The sequence below is a fragment of the Psammomys obesus genome, unplaced genomic scaffold (genome assembly GCF_907164565.1).
Source record: "Psammomys obesus unplaced genomic scaffold, mPsaObe1.curated_primary_1811, whole genome shotgun sequence".
Classification (NCBI taxonomy): domain Eukaryota; kingdom Metazoa; phylum Chordata; class Mammalia; order Rodentia; family Muridae; genus Psammomys; species Psammomys obesus.
The window spans coordinates 1700989-1720700 of record NW_026596069.1 but is presented as its reverse complement, the minus strand read 5'-3'; the positions used below and the strand labels follow the sequence as shown (position 1 = coordinate 1720700).

At 41.1% G+C, this 19712-nt stretch overlaps 1 protein-coding gene and 2 non-coding genes across 3 annotated transcripts; all 3 read right to left on the bottom strand.

Moving 5' to 3' along the window:
* Nucleotides 1-474: 474 nt before the first annotated feature.
* Nucleotides 475-18877, bottom strand: Hspa9 (heat shock protein family A (Hsp70) member 9). Its single transcript, XM_055625412.1, has 17 exons — nucleotides 18688-18877; nucleotides 17326-17384; nucleotides 17030-17117; nucleotides 16004-16185; nucleotides 14340-14464; nucleotides 12615-12688; nucleotides 12420-12526; nucleotides 10590-10752; nucleotides 10102-10194; nucleotides 6161-6370; nucleotides 4865-5092; nucleotides 3833-3937; nucleotides 3198-3315; nucleotides 2281-2375; nucleotides 1731-1823; nucleotides 1372-1512; nucleotides 475-1154 (listed from the first exon to the last, which is right to left on the bottom strand). The coding sequence occupies exons 1-17, from the start codon at nucleotides 18766-18768 to the stop codon at nucleotides 1077-1079; spliced, it is 2040 nt and encodes a 679-aa protein (XP_055481387.1). The 5' UTR covers nucleotides 18769-18877; the 3' UTR covers nucleotides 475-1076.
* Nucleotides 4221-4290, bottom strand: LOC129690240 (small nucleolar RNA SNORD63). Its single transcript, XR_008722247.1, has one exon. It is a non-coding gene; the product is annotated as a small nucleolar RNA SNORD63 (small nucleolar RNA).
* LOC129690238 (small nucleolar RNA SNORD63) lies at nucleotides 5672-5745 on the bottom strand. The gene has a single exon (XR_008722245.1). It is a non-coding gene; the product is annotated as a small nucleolar RNA SNORD63 (small nucleolar RNA).
* Nucleotides 18878-19712: the final 835 nt, after the last annotated feature.

The following is a 19712-nucleotide window of genomic DNA, read 5'->3' as shown; positions in this document are numbered from 1 at the left end:
CAGTAGGATTTATTACTATTTAAAAAAAAAAAAACACCTTATGTATGTACTGTTCTGCCTGCATATTAAAAGAGGGCACCAGATTTCACTATAGATGGTTGTGAGCCACCATGTGGTTGCTGGGAATTGAACTCAGGACCTCTGGAAGAGCAACCAGTGCTCTTGCTCTCTGAGCCATCTCTCCAGCCCCCCACTATGTTCAATTTTCTTTAAACCAACTCTGCTTGCTAATTTGCTCAAGCTTATTAATAAGCACGGCACTTTTTTTTTCCCTAGATAGAAGACAACGGATTTGTTTATGCCAGTACTTTTGAGAGAGTGTATCACTGTGTGGCCCTGCTTGGCCTCAAACTGCTTTATGAGTACTTCCATATCTTAACAATTTATTCGTCCTTCCACATCTTCAGTTTGTTCAACCTTTTAGCCAGTGTTAGAAAATCCTTTTTACTGAAGCCATCACCATCCACAAAGTAATCAAGATACTTTCAGAATTTTATTTTTTTAAAAAAGAAATCCAGAATGGATGGATAAAGAACAATCATCAAGGATATAGGTGCCAAACAACAGCCAACCAAGAGGGTAGCTAGAAAAGTATGGTCTAGCTTCTGTACCTACAGACCATGGCACAGATAGCTTGTTTTGAAAGGCCTCAGTTGAAGGACCAAATGTACACAAAAGGCATTCTTTATAGCAGTGCCCTTAGCCAACAAGGATCTCAAATCAAGGTCTACCTCCACTATGTGTGAAATAGGCTTCCCACCTTGAAAACATGGCCACTTCAGTACAAACCAGATATACCTTAAAATGATTGGTATAGAGTCCCATCCCACCCCTTTACATGCAGCTGAAAATAACAGGCTAGTGACAGAACAGTCTGAACCTGCTACTGCTGAATTTATCACCCATTAAATGAGTTAGCTAATTGTCACTAAATTTATATATTAAGGAAATTATATATAGAATACTGCAAAAACACAGTAAAAGACTGAAGTTTGCCCCTTTTCTGCTCAGGAAGTTCCTTCACTCCCAAGCTTCATAGCATGTTGTCCTTCTGGCTCCACAATGCACTGCCACCGTTACTGTTTCTCCTCCTTCTGATCTTCTTTCTGTTCCCCAGTGCCAGAACTTCCAGAACCTTCCCGTTCGGATGCCATCTGTTGAGAAAACAGTGAAGAATGACTAAAATCTCACATAGCCCCAACACGCCTATCTGTCACGCATACCTTCCCTGTACTTATCCCCCACCTTGGACACCAGCAGTCATCCTTATGCCTTTCCCCGTGACATTCTAGTCCCAGTGCTCTCACCTGTGTAAATGGTTATGGAGGGAACCCCAGTAATCAGGACCAAAATACCCCTCCAGCCGTGTACCTTTTTATATGCCATTTCAAAGAGTTTCAATGATGCCTGCTGAAGGGAAGATGCCGCCTGCTTAATGTTTGCTCCTGTTTCACTGTCCTTTCGAGCAAGGAGTTCTCTCATTTTGGAAATCTCTTCTTTTAGCTTGTTGCACTGGAAAAAGCAAAACCAAAACTTGGTTTGCCCTTGCCCCAGGTCTTCTGTCTCATTACATATTATGCACTACTCAAATTTCTAAGTATTTTTTGCTTCCCCACCTCTACCCCTTATTTCATATTTTTGAAACCAAATCACTATCAAACTCAAAGAAAAGTTAGCTTCCCAAAGAAAAATGAACGTTGATGAAATGGTGAAAACTCTTGATTTGTTACCTCATCAGCAGGCAACTGATCCTTGAATTCTTCCATTTTGGCTTCTGTGTCATGAATAATTCCTTCAGCCATATTAACTGCTTCAACTCGTTCCTAATAGAAAGTATCAGTTTAGCATTAAGTAACTTTCTAATCAACCAGTTTCATTAACTTCTATAGCAAGTGAGATAATACGTGACTTGCCACACAGCTAACAGGAAAGCTCAATCAATCAAAGAAGGAGACTCATCACACTCTGAAGTACATGGGAAAGCTCTGAGAAAGTTGAGCTGGCTTTTGTGATGCGGGAATTTTGACAGTGGATGACTAAAAGAACATTCCAAATCCAATGGGTGCTCTTAATCTCAGGCACTAAGGAGGATGAGAAACGGGAAGGTTGTCTCAAGGCATACTGACTACAAGGTGTAATCCCACGTTAACAAAGACAGTCTACACAAACTGTAAATTAAAGTAAAGGAATGACAGATTAGGACCTGAGAGGTAAGAGAAACTTTAGATCAGTGCCCTGCCAAACTCTGTCAGCTTTAACAAGTTCAGCAAAAGTAATCACCTTCTTTCTCCTGTCTTCCTCAGCGTATTTCTCAGCATTCTTGACCATATTTTCAATATCATCTTTGCTTAATCCACCAGAAGACTGGATTACAACTGTAGTTAAAAAAAAAAAAAAAAAAAAAAGCATCTCTTTAGTTCTCTTCCTTTACTGCATTGAGAAATAACACTAAGCATGATGGTGCACACATTTCATCTCAGCACTCAGGAAGAAGATCCAAGTTCAAGGCCAGCATGGCCACAGACTACTACTATTTCTATTAATCTGAATAATTCTAACTATGAACATTAAGTAAATTGTATAAAAATTCAAAGACATTTACCACCATCTGGAAGGAAGAGGCAAGTAGATGTCAGGGTTTGAGGCCAGTTAAAGTTCCAGGCCAACCAGAGATACAAAGTTTCAAAATAATACAAAAAGCCAACAGAAAACAAAAACCTAGAAATACACTTCTACAAGTATAATGTTTAAGAAAGGCAAACATGGCTGAAAAGAGAAGACTCAGTAGTTTAGAAGCACTTGTTCTTGAAGAGGACCTGGATTTAAAATTCCTAGCACCCCAATGACAGAGCACAATTGTCCAGTCCCAGGTGTTTTGTTTGAAACCCCAACAAAACCCCAAAGGGACCAGATATGCATGAGATGCAAGAAATACATGCAAGGTAACAACCATATACAGAAAATAAATGTTTAGAGGCAGCTATCACTGATACCTGGAAAACGGCAGGGTGGGAACAATCTTCTACGGGATAAGAGGCATACAAAGGGGGAAAGGTTATGTATTTTCTAATAATGGCCACCTTACCTTTTCTTCAGCGGTAACCAAACCTTGGGCATTGCATATGCTAGGAACATACTCTCTACTGGACTAAGTCCTCAGCCTTAACTTGTTATTCATACATTCTCTGAATACTCACTCTGTTGCTCTCGTCCTGTTCCTTTATCTTTGGCAGAAACATGCACAATCCCATTGGCATCAATATCAAATGTAACTTCAATCTGAGGAACTCCTCGAGGGGCTGGGGGAATTCCAATCTAAAATAAATATCCAAAGTGAGCTCCTTTCAGAGGGCTGTGGGTTCCCATTCCCAACAGGTTAACCAACCACTTGCTTCCTAGAACAAGTGGTATTTCACTCAATCTTCAGAAACTTGAGATTTTAAGTGATAGTAACAGTTTTAGTGCTTCCTACAATTGTCTGGATATCAAGGGGTAAATAGCCATGATGGCTGCGTCCAGAGTTCATAGTAAATGAAGAAACCTCTCTATTGTATTAATGCTGACCCGAAACAACAGCTATCAAGTATTTTTGAAAGGAGCAATCACGACACAACTGATTTCTGAGTTTGAACACTTCCTAGGATTTTATAAATTTCAAGTTCTGCAAAGTACTTTCAGGTAAAAACTGAAATAATGGGTTTTATACTTCGCCTATAAAAAATTTCAAAAATAACACAGTATGCCTATATGTCAGTAGTTTAGAGGTTAAAATACTGCCAATTTTGCAAGCTATGGAGCCAAAAAGCATGATATTCAGATTCAAAATACCTACCAAAGTAAACTGTCCTAAAAGTTTGTTGTCTCCAGCCATCTCTCGCTCTCCCTGACACACTTTAATCTCTACTTGAGTTTGTCCATCAGCAGCAGTAGAAAACACCTAAAGAAGAAAACTTAGTTGGTTATGTGATTTAACTATACCTATCATACAAACTAGAGACACTAATACTGGATGATTCCTAATGTACCTTAATCTCAGAACAAGGACAGGAGCAGCAATTTGTATAAAAGGGCACACAATAGCAATTGCTTGAGCTCAGCAACTATGTTGTACAAGGTAAAGCTTTAAACCTTAAAGTTTAAGGCATCAAAACAAGGACTTAAATCCTTTGGGTTTTGGTTTGCAGTCCAGAGAAAGAGGATGAGAGACAGGAAGGGTGCCACGTGCTCAGTAATGAGAAGTCACCACATACTTTCCTTCAGAATGATGTGTCGACAGATACATCACTGCACAAATACCAAAGCTAGAGTTTTCTAGAAAACCTGAAGACTGAATGAAAAGAAATAAATGGAAATAAAATAATTTTGGTCACACTACATAGTCCAGGCAGTTCTCAAACTCTCACTTTTCATGCTTCAACTTCTCAAGTGCCGAGATGACCCATCAGCCACAAGAAGTAATTCTTCAACTAAGACCATGCCATGCCCATACATTTCTGCTTGACAGTGATCAATGCAGCCCACCTTGCAATCAAAATGAGACCCTTGTCCCTGCCAGGCCTGTCTTTATTTGCTTTTGATAACAGACTACAAGGACTTTGGTAGCAAATGACAACAGCCTTTTTAGGAAGTCGCATTACATTATCTTTCCCATAATCACCACTGCTAGCTGTTGTCTAAGAACTTTTCCAGGAATTAGGGAAAACAAAACAAAACAGGAAAAACAAAATACAGTGTCACCACCCACAGTCAGCTAGTATGAATTTATAAACAATGTTTTAAAGAAAAGATTCATAAAATGGCTAGAAACACATCACTCATAGAACTTAAAGCTCCTGTTAAGAGACAGGGAAAGGACGGCTCTTACCTGGCTCTTTTTGGTTGGAATAGTGGTGTTCCTATTAATAAGTTTGGTGAAGACACCTCCCAGAGTCTCGATACCCAGAGAGAGAGGAGTGACATCCAGAAGCAGCACATCTGTGACATCACCGGCCAACACACCTCCCTGAATGGCAGCTCCAATGGCTACAGCCTCATCAGGATTAACTGCTTTACTTGGGGCTCTGCCAAAAAGATCTTGAACAGTCTGCTGAACCTATCACCCAGAGAAAAAACCTGTCAGCTAACACTCAGGACAACTGCTGGAGTGACACAGAGCACGAACATGGTAGCCAGATCGCAAGTCAGATTCTGATATAAGAATGCTTATTTTTTGTTCATGTTCGACAACTTCAGAGCATTTCATTGTCTACTGAAGAATTTAATTATCCGGCTTCCCAGAAGACATTAATCATTTGAAACAGAAGGTACAAGACAAGGTGTTATGAAGTACAGTCTATGTATTCTACACAATTGGAAGACCATTTTGAAGGAAACAGTACTATGATTCTGTGGCTGAAATGAGGGATAGGTTTTGATATTATGTATTAGAACTAACAAAAATGCACAGCATCTTAGGAGAATCTGTTAGCATCAATGTGTCCTCTTAAACCAGAATCCTACAATATCTAAACTTACTCTGGACTCATTTTCCAATAGCTGGGTGTTTTAATAGAGAAACATTATATAACTACCCACCACAAACAAGGCACTAACAAAAGTAATAAATGCATAATTAACGTAGGCCCAAGATAATTCTACCAATTACCAAAAACAGCTGAACCTTCAACAGGTCTGTGCTCAGTTATTCTTTCTCTACACATCTGTTTTTCAGAATGATGTGTTGATTAATGAAATGCATCATTGCACAAATCTGTGTTGAAGAAATGTTAAGTAGCCCCAACTACTATACTGGAAAGATGTGGGACTGGCTACTATCAAGGCTTGATGACATTATTTTTGAGACTGGGTTTAGATTCTTCCTGTTACTTTTTCTTATATCTTTTAATTCAAATAAACTAAAAAGGCTTTTTTTTGGGGGGGGGGAGAGAGGTCAAGATGTCACTCTGTACTCAAGAGCCATTCCCCTGCATTAGCCTTTCAAGTGCTGAGATTATATGCATGAAATCACCACAGCCAACTAGAAGCACTTTTTGGTGAGGCTAGTCTCACCCTCCATTAGCTAGAATCGTTCATATTCATGTCTACACACAACATAAACAATTTGTCCCATGCATGTATTATGTATTAAGTGGCCCCCATAAAGAATACCATGAATCCATACCTTGGGCATCCTCGTCATGCCACCAACCAGAATCACTTCTCCTATGTCACTCTTGCCGACTTCTGCATCCTGCATAGCTTTCTGGCATGGCGCAATAGTTCTCTTGATTAGATCTGTGACAATGCCTTCAAACTGAGCTCGAGTAAGCTTCATATTTAAATGCTTGGGTCCAGAAGCATCCATTGTAAGATAAGGCAAGTTGATGTCAGTCTACAAAGAAACCACACGTCAGTAGAGAACCCAACTGGTACTTTGATACTCCCATTAATGTTAAGACCATACCCTAGGACAGGACTTAGAAAGCACAGTGTCAGACTTATTGATAGGGTCTACATATATTAACTGGGGCAGACAAGCTGAAATATGCTTGTCTGTTAGGAACCATACTGTGACCAGATGGTGGTGACACAAACTTTTAATCCCAGCACTCAGGAGGCAGAGGCTGGAGGTTGCGTTCAAGCCAGCCAACACTACACAGAGGAACTCAGCCTTGAAAAACAAACGGAAGCATAACGATATACTGTAGGATTGTCTTTAACAGCAAGTTAAAAAATAACCCATGTCTGAGCTGAAGAGATGGCTCATCAGTTAGTGTTTGCTGTCCGTGCAGAGGGCCAGAGTTCAGTTTCTCGCCCCTACATCGAGTAGCTAAGGACTGCCTACAGTTTCAGTTATAGGGAACCTGATACTCTCCTAGTTTTCACTGGTATCCTCACTCACTTTCTTCCATCCTCTCCACATATATAAAAATAAAATTATATACAAAAAAAAATCCTATGTGCATAAAGAAAAATTTTTTTAATCTCTTTAATAGCACCAAGCTAAGTTCCAAGAAATTAGGGAGTGTTACAGATGCTCAAAAAAAAGCAGGACCAATGTATGCTAGGTGTGCTGGCAGTGCCTGTAAACCTCAGGGGCGGCAGGCAGAAAATCAGACATTCAATCTTCTTCACCTAGAGTGAGTTCAAAATCAGCCTGAGCTGCAAAGAGATCCTGACTCAAGACACCTGACTTACATACTGCCATGACATCCACAAATAACAGGTAACTATATAACATCTAATAAATCCCAAATCCCATAACTTGGGGTCATAAACTATGCAATCAAGGACATTTAGACTGAATGTTAAACATTGTATATTCGTATAAAAACATTTTAATAAAATTTATCTGCTATTATACATAACTAATATATACTAAAAATTGTGGTACATGTCTTATCTCACCACTCAATTTTTTTACACAGCAAATAAATACGTATGCACATGTGTGCATGTGACTAGAAAAATGCAATCAGTTAAAAAAAATTAGATTAGCAAAATTCAAAGAATTTGCTGTTAACAGTGTCTGAGGAATATACATCCAAAGAGGAAAAAAACTGCTTAGTGCTCCTATCAAGGGCCAATAAGATACACAGGCTGAGAGAAGCCGAGTTTGTAAGCACTTTTCTTCAGGACGAAGTACATTAAATGGTTAAGTACTTCATAGTCAATACACTTTCATAAAAACAAAATTAAATCACCAATGTTATCTGGCTAAATTTTGTCAAAGAAAGTCTCAATTTGGCAATCACTAGCGCCTCTGAGGACTTTATGAAAGTTATTAAAATTTCTTATATTTTAATTCAAATACCCACATGGACAGTGAACTAGCATAATTCTATGGTATAATATAAACTCCAAGACTACCAACTTGTGTGTGAGCATGTTTATGTGCATGGTGTGTGTCCATCTGCCCATCCAAAACAGGGTCTCACTATAGCTCTGGGTGTTCTCAAACTCACTATATAGAGCAGGATGGCCTCAAACTTTCAGAGATCTGCCTGCTTCAGCCTCCCAGTTCCACTAGAGCAGTTTGAAGACAAAGCCATTCTCTGACACAAAATTCTGCTTTGCTTCTTCCCTTTACACTCTAACATGTGTCACTAATCCAGGGACCTTATTTTCCATTCCATTCCAGCTTTTCCCATATAAGTTTAACCATCTTTCTGGTGTAAAGCATGGGCTGGCACTTTGGAGAGAAGTGGCCGATAGAAAGCATGCACAAATAATTATGGATGGAAACAGCCCAGATAGGATTAAGCAAATGGCACAGGATGTGGCGCTGAGGGGTAGCAAGGTGTATCTGCCCACTACCAGATGAAATAAGGCTTCTTTAAAATTCTATCAGGTGTCTGTGTCTTTAAATGACTGGCAGTGGATTATCACAGGTATTTAAATAGCCTATTTTCTGAAACATTCTGGGGTTTGTATTTAATCATCTTAAGATAAACGCCAATCCAAATCCAAAGTTCACATCTGTACTCAGCTATTCTAACCTTTCCCTTAGAGGTCTTACCCCAAACCCTTATACATACTGTCCCACTCAACTTTCTCCAGCTCTACTAAAAAAAGAAAAAAAAAGTGTGCTATCTAAATGCATGTCTATGTGTACTATATAAGGACAGGTGTCTACAGGTGTCAGATCCACGGAACTAGAGTTAAAAAGCAGATGCTGGGAAAAAAAGGGGGGGGGGAACAACAGCAGCAAAACAAACAAAAAACAGCAATGGCTCAAGCCATTCTTTCTAACCACCTCAAAACTATCCTATGCTTAACATGCCTTATGCCCTGGTCAGATTTTTTTTTCCAGCCCCTAAACTCTCCCTACCACACAAAGGGTCTCACTGAGTAGGCAGTGTTTACCTTTAACTCCCACCACCTATGTACCAAACAAACTGCCAGGTTCCTTTTGAACCTGACACCAATCCTTCACTTCAGCCTTCAGTTAGATCTGAGCCACTACCTTTAAGTTACTATTGAATGCACAGCCCTCACTATTCACAACTAAGAGGAACTTGCCACTCTCAGCCACACTTGTAGGTTAAAAAGAGTAAACCAAGTCATCCAAAATCATACAACTAGAACCTTTGGAATGGTGCTGGAGATTATCAGTGGTTAAAAACACTGGCTGCAGCCTTTATCCTAGCATTTGGAAGGCAAAGACAGACAGATCTGGTCTACAGAGTGAGTCCAGGACAGGCAGGGTTACACACAGAGAAACAAACCAACCAATCAATCAATCTTCTGGTTTGATATTAATATTCTAATTAATGTCCATCTTTCCAAAATAAATAGTATGTGTTGAGAAGTTTCCAAGGATTTACTTTACAGATTTACAGTCAAAAGTGTACAAGGATTTAATATACTTTACTGAAGTGCTGAAGGCTAGAAAACAAAATACCCTCCAATAAGATACAGCCACATAAAAGTAACCAGGCTCTTCCTCTCCAGATACCACATTCTGAGACCTAATCACTCTCCACTGGCAGTTCAACACATTCTAAGCCACAGTGGACTGTCCTGTTTGCAATGCTGGGACCTAACTCACGAGTTCATACGTGTTAGCCATGTCCTCTACCACTGAGCTATCATCTCCTGCTCTAAAATCCTCATCTTGCTGTTTGTGATGATGCATGCCTTTAATTCAAGCACTGAGAGGTAAGAAAGGAGACAGGAAGACAGACAAGAGGGAAGAAGGGAGAAGGAAAAAGAAAACCAACATCTTTAACTTAAAAGAAAAGTGTATTCAGTGTCATTCAAATAGGAACATGATTGTTATTTGGCTCCAATATTATTTATTAAAAAGGTTTAACAAAGGGGTGGAGAGAAGGTTCAGTGGGTTAAGAGCACTAAGGACCCAGGTTCAATGTCCAACATAGACCTGGCATTTCCAGAGGTTCTGACACTTTGTTCTGGTCTCCACAGGAATGAAGCACGCATAAATATTTACTTCATTCATTAAAAAGATCACTATACTGTCCCTTTGCGCATGGCCAAGGCTATTAGTAAACAGAAAACCGGAAAGAGGCTACACTGACATTATTAAATAAGAATACACTATTCAAAAAAGTTCAAGGAAAACATATCCACCAAAACTACTGGGATTTGTCTATGTCTCACCTGCACAGATGAGGAGAGCTCACACTTGGCCTTCTCAGCAGCTTCCCGAACCCTCTGAAGTGCCATGTTGTCTTTGGTCAAATCAACCCCTGTCTACAAAACAGGATTAGTGAGACAATATAGAAACTGCAGTAGCAGCAAAGAACACATTTTATTTGCTTATGAAGGGACCATCCCTTTATAAAGAAACACAATTATCACCTTTAGAGACAGGAAAAAAACAGGTGTGAGTAAGAGTGAAGAAACACCCATCAACTCTCCAAGCTCAAGGCCTCTTTTTTCAGTTTCTTCTCTAATACTGTAACCAAGGTCACTTGGTCTTTTGTTCCCAATCTAAGGCTATATAAAACTAAATTGGATTAGTTTACCCATGACCGTGAAATGCAATTACCTTAAGACAGAAAAACTACTAACAAAGCAAAGAGCAATCTAAACAAAGATTCTCAATAACCCAATGCCTACCATTAACCACAATGTAGGTAACTAACCTCCCTCTTGAACTCCTTGACAATGTGCCGTAACAAAGCTTGGTCAAAGTCTTCACCTCCTAAGAAAGTATCCCCATTGGTGGATTTCACCTCAAACACTCCTTTCTGAATTTCCAGGATAGAAATATCAAAGGTTCCACCACCTAAATCATACACAGCAATGCTAGAAAGAAAGAAAATATTTAAGCCTCAAGAAACAAAACCTATTACAAAGGAATGAACTCAAAACCCAAAGATTAATTAACTTAGCTATTTTCCTGAGATTTTAATAATTTTGAAATCTAGTGACATGCCTGTTAACGTATGGCCCACCAGTAACATACAACACAGAAACAAGGAGCAAATGATTGTTTCTGAAATATTTATCAACATATAATAAAAATAAAAATTATCAAGGGTCTAAAGCAAATAGTAAAATGCTCTTAAATTAATGAAACACACCATATATACTGATTTGGAAAGAATAAAAGGACATTTTTAGCCTAAGCACAATATTTTAACCTTACAAAATGAAAATGGTATAGCATAAATCTGACAGCTGTTATAACTTAGTTCACAGTTCAGGTTGCTTTCACAGCACAAGGCAGGCAGTGGAGGAAGAGTTTACAGAGGGAGTTCCAGGAGATCCAGACCTATGTTAAGAAACCCTGCCTTAAAAACAAATGACAGGGAAGCTGGAAAGATGGCTCAGCAGTTAAGAGTACTGGCTGCTTTTCCAGAGGTCCTGAGTTCAAGTTCCAGCAACCATATGGTGGCTCACAACCATCTATAGTGAGATCTCATGCCCTCCTCTGGCGGGTGGGTGTACATGCAGACAGAACACTATGCATAATAAATAAATATTATCTTAAAAAAAAAAAAAAAAAAAAAAACAACAAAAAAACAAATAACAGAGCTGGAGAGATGGTTCAGTGGTTAAAAGCACTGTCTGCTCTTCCAAAGCACCCGGGTTCAATTCCCAGTAACCACATGGCAGCACAACTGTCTGAAACACCACTTCCAAGGGATCTGACACCTTCACACTGATGCACATAAAATAAAAATTAAAAAAAAATAAAATAAACTATATAAAAAAACAAATGACAATACAAGGCCTGAAAGACAGATGGTTTTTAGCAAGTACAGATGCTTGACTTCCAAGCCTCATCAATCCCAGGAACCTACATAGAAAGAACTTACTCCTGTAAGTTGTCCTCTGACCTCTTCCTGTTCACTGTATTTCATGAACATGCCCCACCACATGTATAATACATGTTAAGGGGGCTGGATTGAGTTCAGCAGTGAAGAGCACAGAGTGCTCTTCCAGAGAATCAGTTTTTTATACCCAGCACCTCCATCAGGTAGCTCACAATCACCTGTAATCTCAGTTCCAGGGGAATCTGACACTTCTGTGGGTGTCGGGAATAACATACATATAACCACATACAAACACATTAGTAATTGACAATAAGAATAAATTGTAATTTACAAAAAATAAAATAAAAATGAAAGTAGGTATGGTGGCACACTCTTTTAATGCCAGCCTGGCCAACAAAACAAGTCCAGGACAACCAAGGCCACACAAAAAAGCCCTGCCTTGGGAAGAAAAAACAAAACAAAACAAAACAAAAACCAAAAAACAAACCAAGCAGGACCATCCAGAGGGCGGGCACCTGCGGCCAAGGCTGACAACCTTACTTGAGACTGTTTTGGAAAAAGGCAAAAGACAGCCCACACATTTTATCTTCTGACCTCCAGAACCAATACATGGGCCCACACAAAATAGAAAAATGTAATAAAACTACATGAAAACCTGTAATTCAGACAAAAATATTACTGTTATCAACTTACACCTTATCTTCAGATTTGTCGAGACCATAGGCCAGAGCAGCAGCTGTAGGTTCATTAATCACTCGAAGTACATTTAGCCCAGCTATCTGGCCAGCATCCTTAGTGGCCTAGAGAGGTAGAAATAAATGTATCTACCCATCCTTTAACTCAGGCAACCCTCACCACCACCACACACAGGCATCTAGTTAACTTTACCTGTCGCTGTGAGTCATTGAAATAAGCAGGGACTGTGATCACAGCATTTTTTGCTGTGTGACCCAAGTAATTTTCTAGAAAAGAAAGAATAAAATTCCATCATGGTATTGTGTCAGAAAAAAAAAAAAAAGCAACAAAATTACTAATGAAGCCTAATAAATCCACATCTCATCCTCTGTGGAGCAACAGACAACACTCACCTCCTTTATGGCTCAACATGCAGAGAGCATGTAGAAAAAACACTCCAACAAGCACTAGATTGAGTACTGTATGCTACCACTGTAATCTAGCACTGAGGAGGTAGCAGGAGGAAGTAAGTCCAAGGCTGTCCTGGATTACATAGCAAGACCTGCAAGCATGGTAGCTCATGTCTATAATCTTAGGAAGATCCCCACACGTTTGAGGCCAGTCTGGGCTACAAAGTGAGTTCAAAGACAGCCTAGACTACAGTATGAAATCTGGTCTCAAAAATCAAATCACCCGGGCTGGAGAGATGGCTCAGTGGTTAAAAGCACTACCTGTTCTTCCAAAGGAATTGAGTTCAATTCCCTGCAACCACATGACGGCTCACAAGCATCTATACTGGGATCTGATGCCCTCTTCTGCATGCAGGTGTACATGCAGAAAGAACACTTATATGTAAAATAAATAAATAAAACCTTAAAAAAAAAATCACCCGAAGTACTATTAGTTGTTGCAAAATATTTGATCCCAGTGTATACCCCAAAATTATGAACTGTAAAAATCCTATTTACTGTTTGGTTTGAGTGAGCCATAACACACCTATATTTCAAGAATTTTCTCTTTATTGTAAACAGGTGATTATGTTATGGTTCACCCAGCCCTAGCACGAACCTTTAATCCAAGAGCTCTCTGTACACATGATTTAATGAAGTTAACTCTAGGTCAAGAGGCAGACCAAGAAAACAGCTGTTAGAGATTAAAGGGTAGGAGGGACTTTGAGTTGAGGGTATTTAAGACAGCATGGAGAAGAAAGAGCTTTTAACTCAAGCTCTGGCGTTAGCTTCTTGGCTTCTGGGCTTTGACCTAGCAACCTTCAGCCTTGGGTTTTTGGCCCTTTCCTCCTAGATTGTCCAGTTGTACTATTGAGCCTTTTGGGTTTTTCCATCCAGACCTGAGCTGAGAAGGAAGGTCAGCTGGGTGCTTTCTCTGCCTCTCTGAGCTAGCAGGTTTTCACCCCAGCACCTGGCTCCTGAGTCCTTATTAGTAAAATAGAATGCTTGGGATGCTCATCATTGTAACGGTTAGTACTTAAGAGGCTGCAACAGTAGGATCAGCAGTGAGGGATGCTAACACCCTGTGCTGTTGTCCCCCCCACAACCCAACCCCAAAAGGTCTGCATGTCTGCAAAGTACTTTTGTGCAGCTCAGTAGCAGAGATGTGTTGGCTGGAAATTCCAAATCACCATTAGCATTTCAGTCAGGACTGATCAACATCCAATGGCCTTTAAGTCTAGTTTAGTATGTAGCTTTCTGGCTTTTCACACAAAACACTACACTGGACACCAGTGGAAAAAAGCAAGAGGCATCATTAAGAGAGTTAAACTCAATCTTCAGATTAAGTATGAGTCCAAAAGTTTTGCCATTTTTAGATTTTAGATGCAAAAAGCTTCGGACCCCATAAAGAGCATGAAGTTAATCAGTATAACCCCAGAGGAGCCACCAGCACTTACAATTTTCACAGATGTGAACTAAATCCGCTCACCTGCAGTCTCTTTCATCTTCATCAATACAAATGCTCCAATCTGACTTGGAGAATAGAGTTTTCCATGAGCCTCAACCCACGCGTCACCATTGGAAGCACGGACAATTTTAAAGGGAACATTCTTACTGAAAGGCAAAAAGAAAACTTGCTCGTGAAACTTATAATGCCAAGGTCACCATAAATCACATCCATTTTAAAGAGCAGAAAGACCAGGTGGTCTCTATGAAAATGAACATACGATAAAATACTACTTGGCCACAAAGAAAAGTATTGATGCAAGGAACAAGGTAGATGGAAACTGAATTAGAGTAACTGGAAGAAGCCAACCAGGTCTACACGTGACTCCATTCAAAAATCTTATACTGCATACAGAGCTCAAATTTTCCCAAGATCCACATAAGAGTAAACCCAAGATCAGTTTTTAAATTTTACTTATGTGTATTAGTGTTTAGTAAGCATATACCTGTACATACAAGCCAGAACATATCCTTTGGAACTGAAGTTACAATTGCTTTGTGAGCCACAATATGGTTCCTAGGAATCATTCCAGGGTCCGCTCTTAACTACTGAACAACCAATCTCCAGTCCCTATTTTCTTTTTTATGTTTTACGAGACAGGGTCTCTGTGCAGCCTTGGTTGTCCTGGAGGTCACTCTATAGACCAGGCTGGCCTTGAACTCAAGAGATACTGCCTCTGCCCCCAAGTGCTGGGATCAAAGGCCTGCACCACCACACAGTTCTGTTTTAAATATATATATTTATTTGTTTTATGTGCAGTGATGTTTTTTCCGCATTTATATCTGTATGAGGCTGTCAGATCTCCTGAAACTGGAGTTACAAACAGTTGTGAGCTGTCATGTGAGTTCTGGGAATTGAACCCAGGTCCTCTGGAAGGACAGCCAGCACTTCTGCGCCATCAATCCAGCCCCTAGTAATTTCTTTCTTTTTCTTTTTTTTCATTTTAATCTCAAACAAGCAAACTGGACCAGTGAGATGGCTTAGTAAGGTTCTTACTGCCAAACCTAATGACCTGACCTTCAATGCCCAGGACCTACATAGAATACAACAGGCTCCTGCAAGGTGTACTCTGACCTCCACTCATGTGATAGACCGTGAACATAGCGCCCCCCCCCCAAAAAAAAGTAACAATAATAAGAAAAATGTAAAAGCCAGCAGGCATGGTGCCACAAGCCTTTAATCCCAGCATTCCTGGAGGCAGCAGCAGGAAGACCTCTATGAATTTGAGGCTAACCTGTCTACAAAGACAGTTTCAGGATAGCCAGGGCTACACAGAGAAACCCTGTCTCAGAACAAAAACAAAAACTTCAAAACCCAGGCAGCAGTGGCACACAAATTTAGCACAAACACTCAGGAGGCAGAGGCAGGAGGATCTTTCAGTTCGAGGCCAGACTGGTCTACAGAGTGAGTTCCCAGGAAGCCATGCTACAGAGAAACCCTGTCTCAAAAAAACAAAAACAAAAACAAAAACAAAAACAAAAAAAAAAAAAAGAATGAGCAAAGGATTGTGCACACACACACAAAAATACGCCCACAGATATTTAACTTAACATATGATATAACCTATGCCATTTCATGACTGACAATGAGGGACAGAACCTTGTTCAAAGCACTCAGTCTTCTGAGTTGATTTCCACATTACTCACGTGTCTTTCTGCACTTCGGGGTCATCATACCGACGTCCAATAAGACGCTTAGTAGCATAGAATGTATTGTTTGGGTTGGTGACAGCCTGTCGCTTTGCTGGCATACCAACAAGTCGTTCTCCATCTGCTGTAAAGGCAACTACCGAAGGGGTAGTTCTGGCACCTTCAGCATTCTCCAGAACCTAAAATTCCCAAAGACAGCGATTAAGGTATTAAGTCACCACTGGCATCTTTGTAGCCATGATTTAAGCAGCTCAAACAATTAAAAATAAGTAAATAAAAGTTGAAGGGATAATGCACTAAAATGGCATGTTTTAGTATGACCACTACACAATAAATATTTCAAATGTATGCAGAAGTCTATGGCCACACCACCTTAAATATACCTAATCTTGTTAAATATATGTGAAAGCCTTGTAAAAGCTCAAGTCGTTTCAGATAAAGGCATGAAGAGGCAACCTCTACATAACACAAAACCCCTTGAATGCAGAACTCTCCTTGCTTCTAGCAAATAGAAGCTTCCAAGACACTGTGAACCTTACTGGACTCCAAAACTGAGCAAGTCATTTTAAGTTCTCTAATAGCATTATCACCTCTACCCCAGAGAACATATTGAAATCCTACTCCAAGAACTTATATTCACTCAATTATCAACGCCCAATTAATTAACCTTATGTCAATTCTTAAGTCCTACAAAAACAAAAGGTTTTAAGTGCAAATTAGAAGTTTGGAGCAGTAACACCACCTGCAGTCTTTGCACTAAATAATACTCAAGTCTAGCCTAGAATACATGTCTCAAAAACAGCATCAAACTAGATTCACCACTCTTTGTTTCAGACAAGGTTTCTCTGTGTGGCCCTAGCTGTCCTGGAACTCACTGTGTAGCTGGACCTGAACTCAGAGATGTCCTTGTCTCTGCTGGGATTAAAGGTATCCATCAATTTATCCTGGCTCAGATTCAGCATTTCTAAGCACCTAATGCCAGACTGGATACCTAAGTAACCTCAGGCTTCCAATTATGCTCACCTTTGCCTGTTTGCCCTCCATAACTGCCACACAGGAGTTAGTGGTACCCAAATCAATACCAACAACTGCACCCTTGATAGCTTCTGATCTGTAAGAGAGTAAAGAATACCATGGTTATCTCAGCAGTGGTCTCCAACAAGATAGGAAGAACTTGTTTCAAGCCGGCAAGTTGCATCAACCACAAATACAAATGAGTAACTGGAGAGAAATAGTTACTTGTTAACAAAATGCACCCACCACAGCCTTAGAGTTCAATTAATGTGTGTTCTTTCAAAAGAAATTGAAGTTATACTCACGCATAATCCCTTCTTGAAACAAATCTAAAAGCTTCATGACTAAGGCCATTCCAGCCATCCTGGGGGGAAAAAAATTGCATCAGCCATCAAATACACAAGGAATATTTCCAAATCCTGAGATACACATGTAAACTTTAGTCCTTAATATGTAAAATGTATAGATTTACCTATCACACATCTGCAAGTTTTCCAGACTGTAAGGTAAAAGTAAGCAAACATAAAATTGTTTTGAATTACAAAAAAAAAAATTTACACTGCAATGGAGATTTTCAACTTTGACACTGATCTTGTACCAATATTTGCTGTGACAAATTGAGTGAGGGATGCTTAGAAGCAACTCTAGCTTTTAACAACAAGAGGCCGGAAAATTAAGTGTCCCTCAAAGTCATGACAACCTGGAAGTTGGCAGATGTGCCTCCCCCTGACCCCTAAGGGCCGGTGACAGGGAACCACTTCTGCTTAAGACCTGGTTAAAGAAACACCATGCAAAAAATTCAAAATTAATTCATAGCTGCCAGACATGGTGGAAAAACCTTTTAATCCTAACACTTGAAAGCCAGAGTCAGGCCTGGTCTACATCAGTTCCAGAAGAGCCAAGGCTACACAGTGAGACCCTGTCTCAAAATTAACTCACACCTGACTCCAATTACGTGCGCACTCGAAGTAGAAATTTAAGGTACACAGGGACATTCTACTGGCCTTCTGAAACAACTATCTTGGAGAGCTACAAGTCTCATTCTCCAAAAACATTTTTTTCTTATTTCAGATAAAGTTCCACAATCTTTTTCCTGTTCTGACTATTATAAACCACAAGTAAATAGAGGACGAGGATGGTGGTGTTCGCTTTCAATCTCAGCGCACGGGAGTCAGAGACCTTGCCTCAAAAAAAAAATAAATAAATAAAAATAAAAAATAAAAAATCGAAGAAAGAAAAATTGAGGTTGGAATTTAACTTTCAGTTTCTAACGCAGATGCTCCCTACTCCCTGTTTCTTCCCAGCAGCGGGATTCTTGATTATTAATTTACAGTAGAGGAATTGTCCTTCGACCTATAACAGAACCTAGCGTAAATAGTTCTGCCTTGCAGTAAACTACATCCATTACAAGACCAACCACATCCAACTGGCCACAGGTTAGGGTAAATTAACGGGGTAATTAGCGAGGTAAGACTACATAGAACGCCAGGGATTGTGACTCAGCAGAGCTCGAGGCTGAAGCCCTCGACCAGGCCAACACCGGCCACCGAATATCCGTTACCTCCCTTCGCCCGGGATTTCTCCTAGAGCCTGACCCCGAAGGGCAAGGCCTGCCTCTCCCCTATCGAGGCCTCGAGTCCCAACCGGAAGGCATGGCCGTTCCTCACCTGGTGACGGGCGGCCGCCGGGCTCCGGGAGGCTGCGGTGCCCACGAGACGAGCGGCCGCGGCCCTGCTGGCGCTGATCATGGCGGCTGGACAGAAGGGGTGCGAGGCAGAGAGCAGACACCCAACAGGCCCGGAGCTGCGCGCACGGCCGTGGCTACGCTTCTGGAAACCTCCAACCACGTGGGGCGGGGGGGCGGGGGTTGGCCGCTGCGGCACGGAAGCCCGCTCTTCCGCCGAGGCGCCGAGCGCGTTGCCTGACCAGAGACGGCCGGGCCGCGGCTCCCGTCATCGGAGCCCGCCGCCAGCAAGCTCCTCTGCATGACTGCTGAAGAGTCCTGTACTCTGATCACGGCCTCCGCGGTCGTGCGGGCGGTGAGAAGGCAGAGGGAGCAGAGGGACATACAGGCATTGCCCCGGACAGCCCCGGTCCTCAACGGTAGGAAAGACTCAAGGTCACACGGGATAAATGACGAAACGATTACAGGCTCCTTGCGTCAGTTGCAGCGCCTGCGCCGTTGGCACGGGACCGAGGCCCTAGCGCGCATGCGTAAGGGGCGTGGAGGACCCGGGTTAGGGACCTAGTGGTAACGTTTATTGGATGCTCCGGTGCACGCGAATTTGTTCGAGAATACCCGGGGCGCGAGGTCGCGCGCGTGCAAGTTGGGCGTGTGGAAATTTTTCCTGAAGCCGCCACTTGCCGCGGGCGCCATCTTGTCCTAAGGCATTGTTAAGGGTACCTTTGTTCTCGTTCACAGCCCGACGAAGTATGCACACCTGGGTATCGGCACCCTTACACAAATTTGTGCGGCCAATTGAGAGAGCGGGGTTAGGTTCCCAGCCTCTAGGACAGCATCCGGTTCACGAAACCTTAAATCACTTTTCAGGCCGTCTTGGAAAGGTTAGGGGAAAATAGGTCAACTGCTGCTCTTTCCGACCGGTTTGCTGGGTCAGAGGCGTCTCTGTACCTTTACAGTCCTTGCGCTGGCCGAGTGTCAGTTACTACTGTGTGACTTTTAAAGACAGGT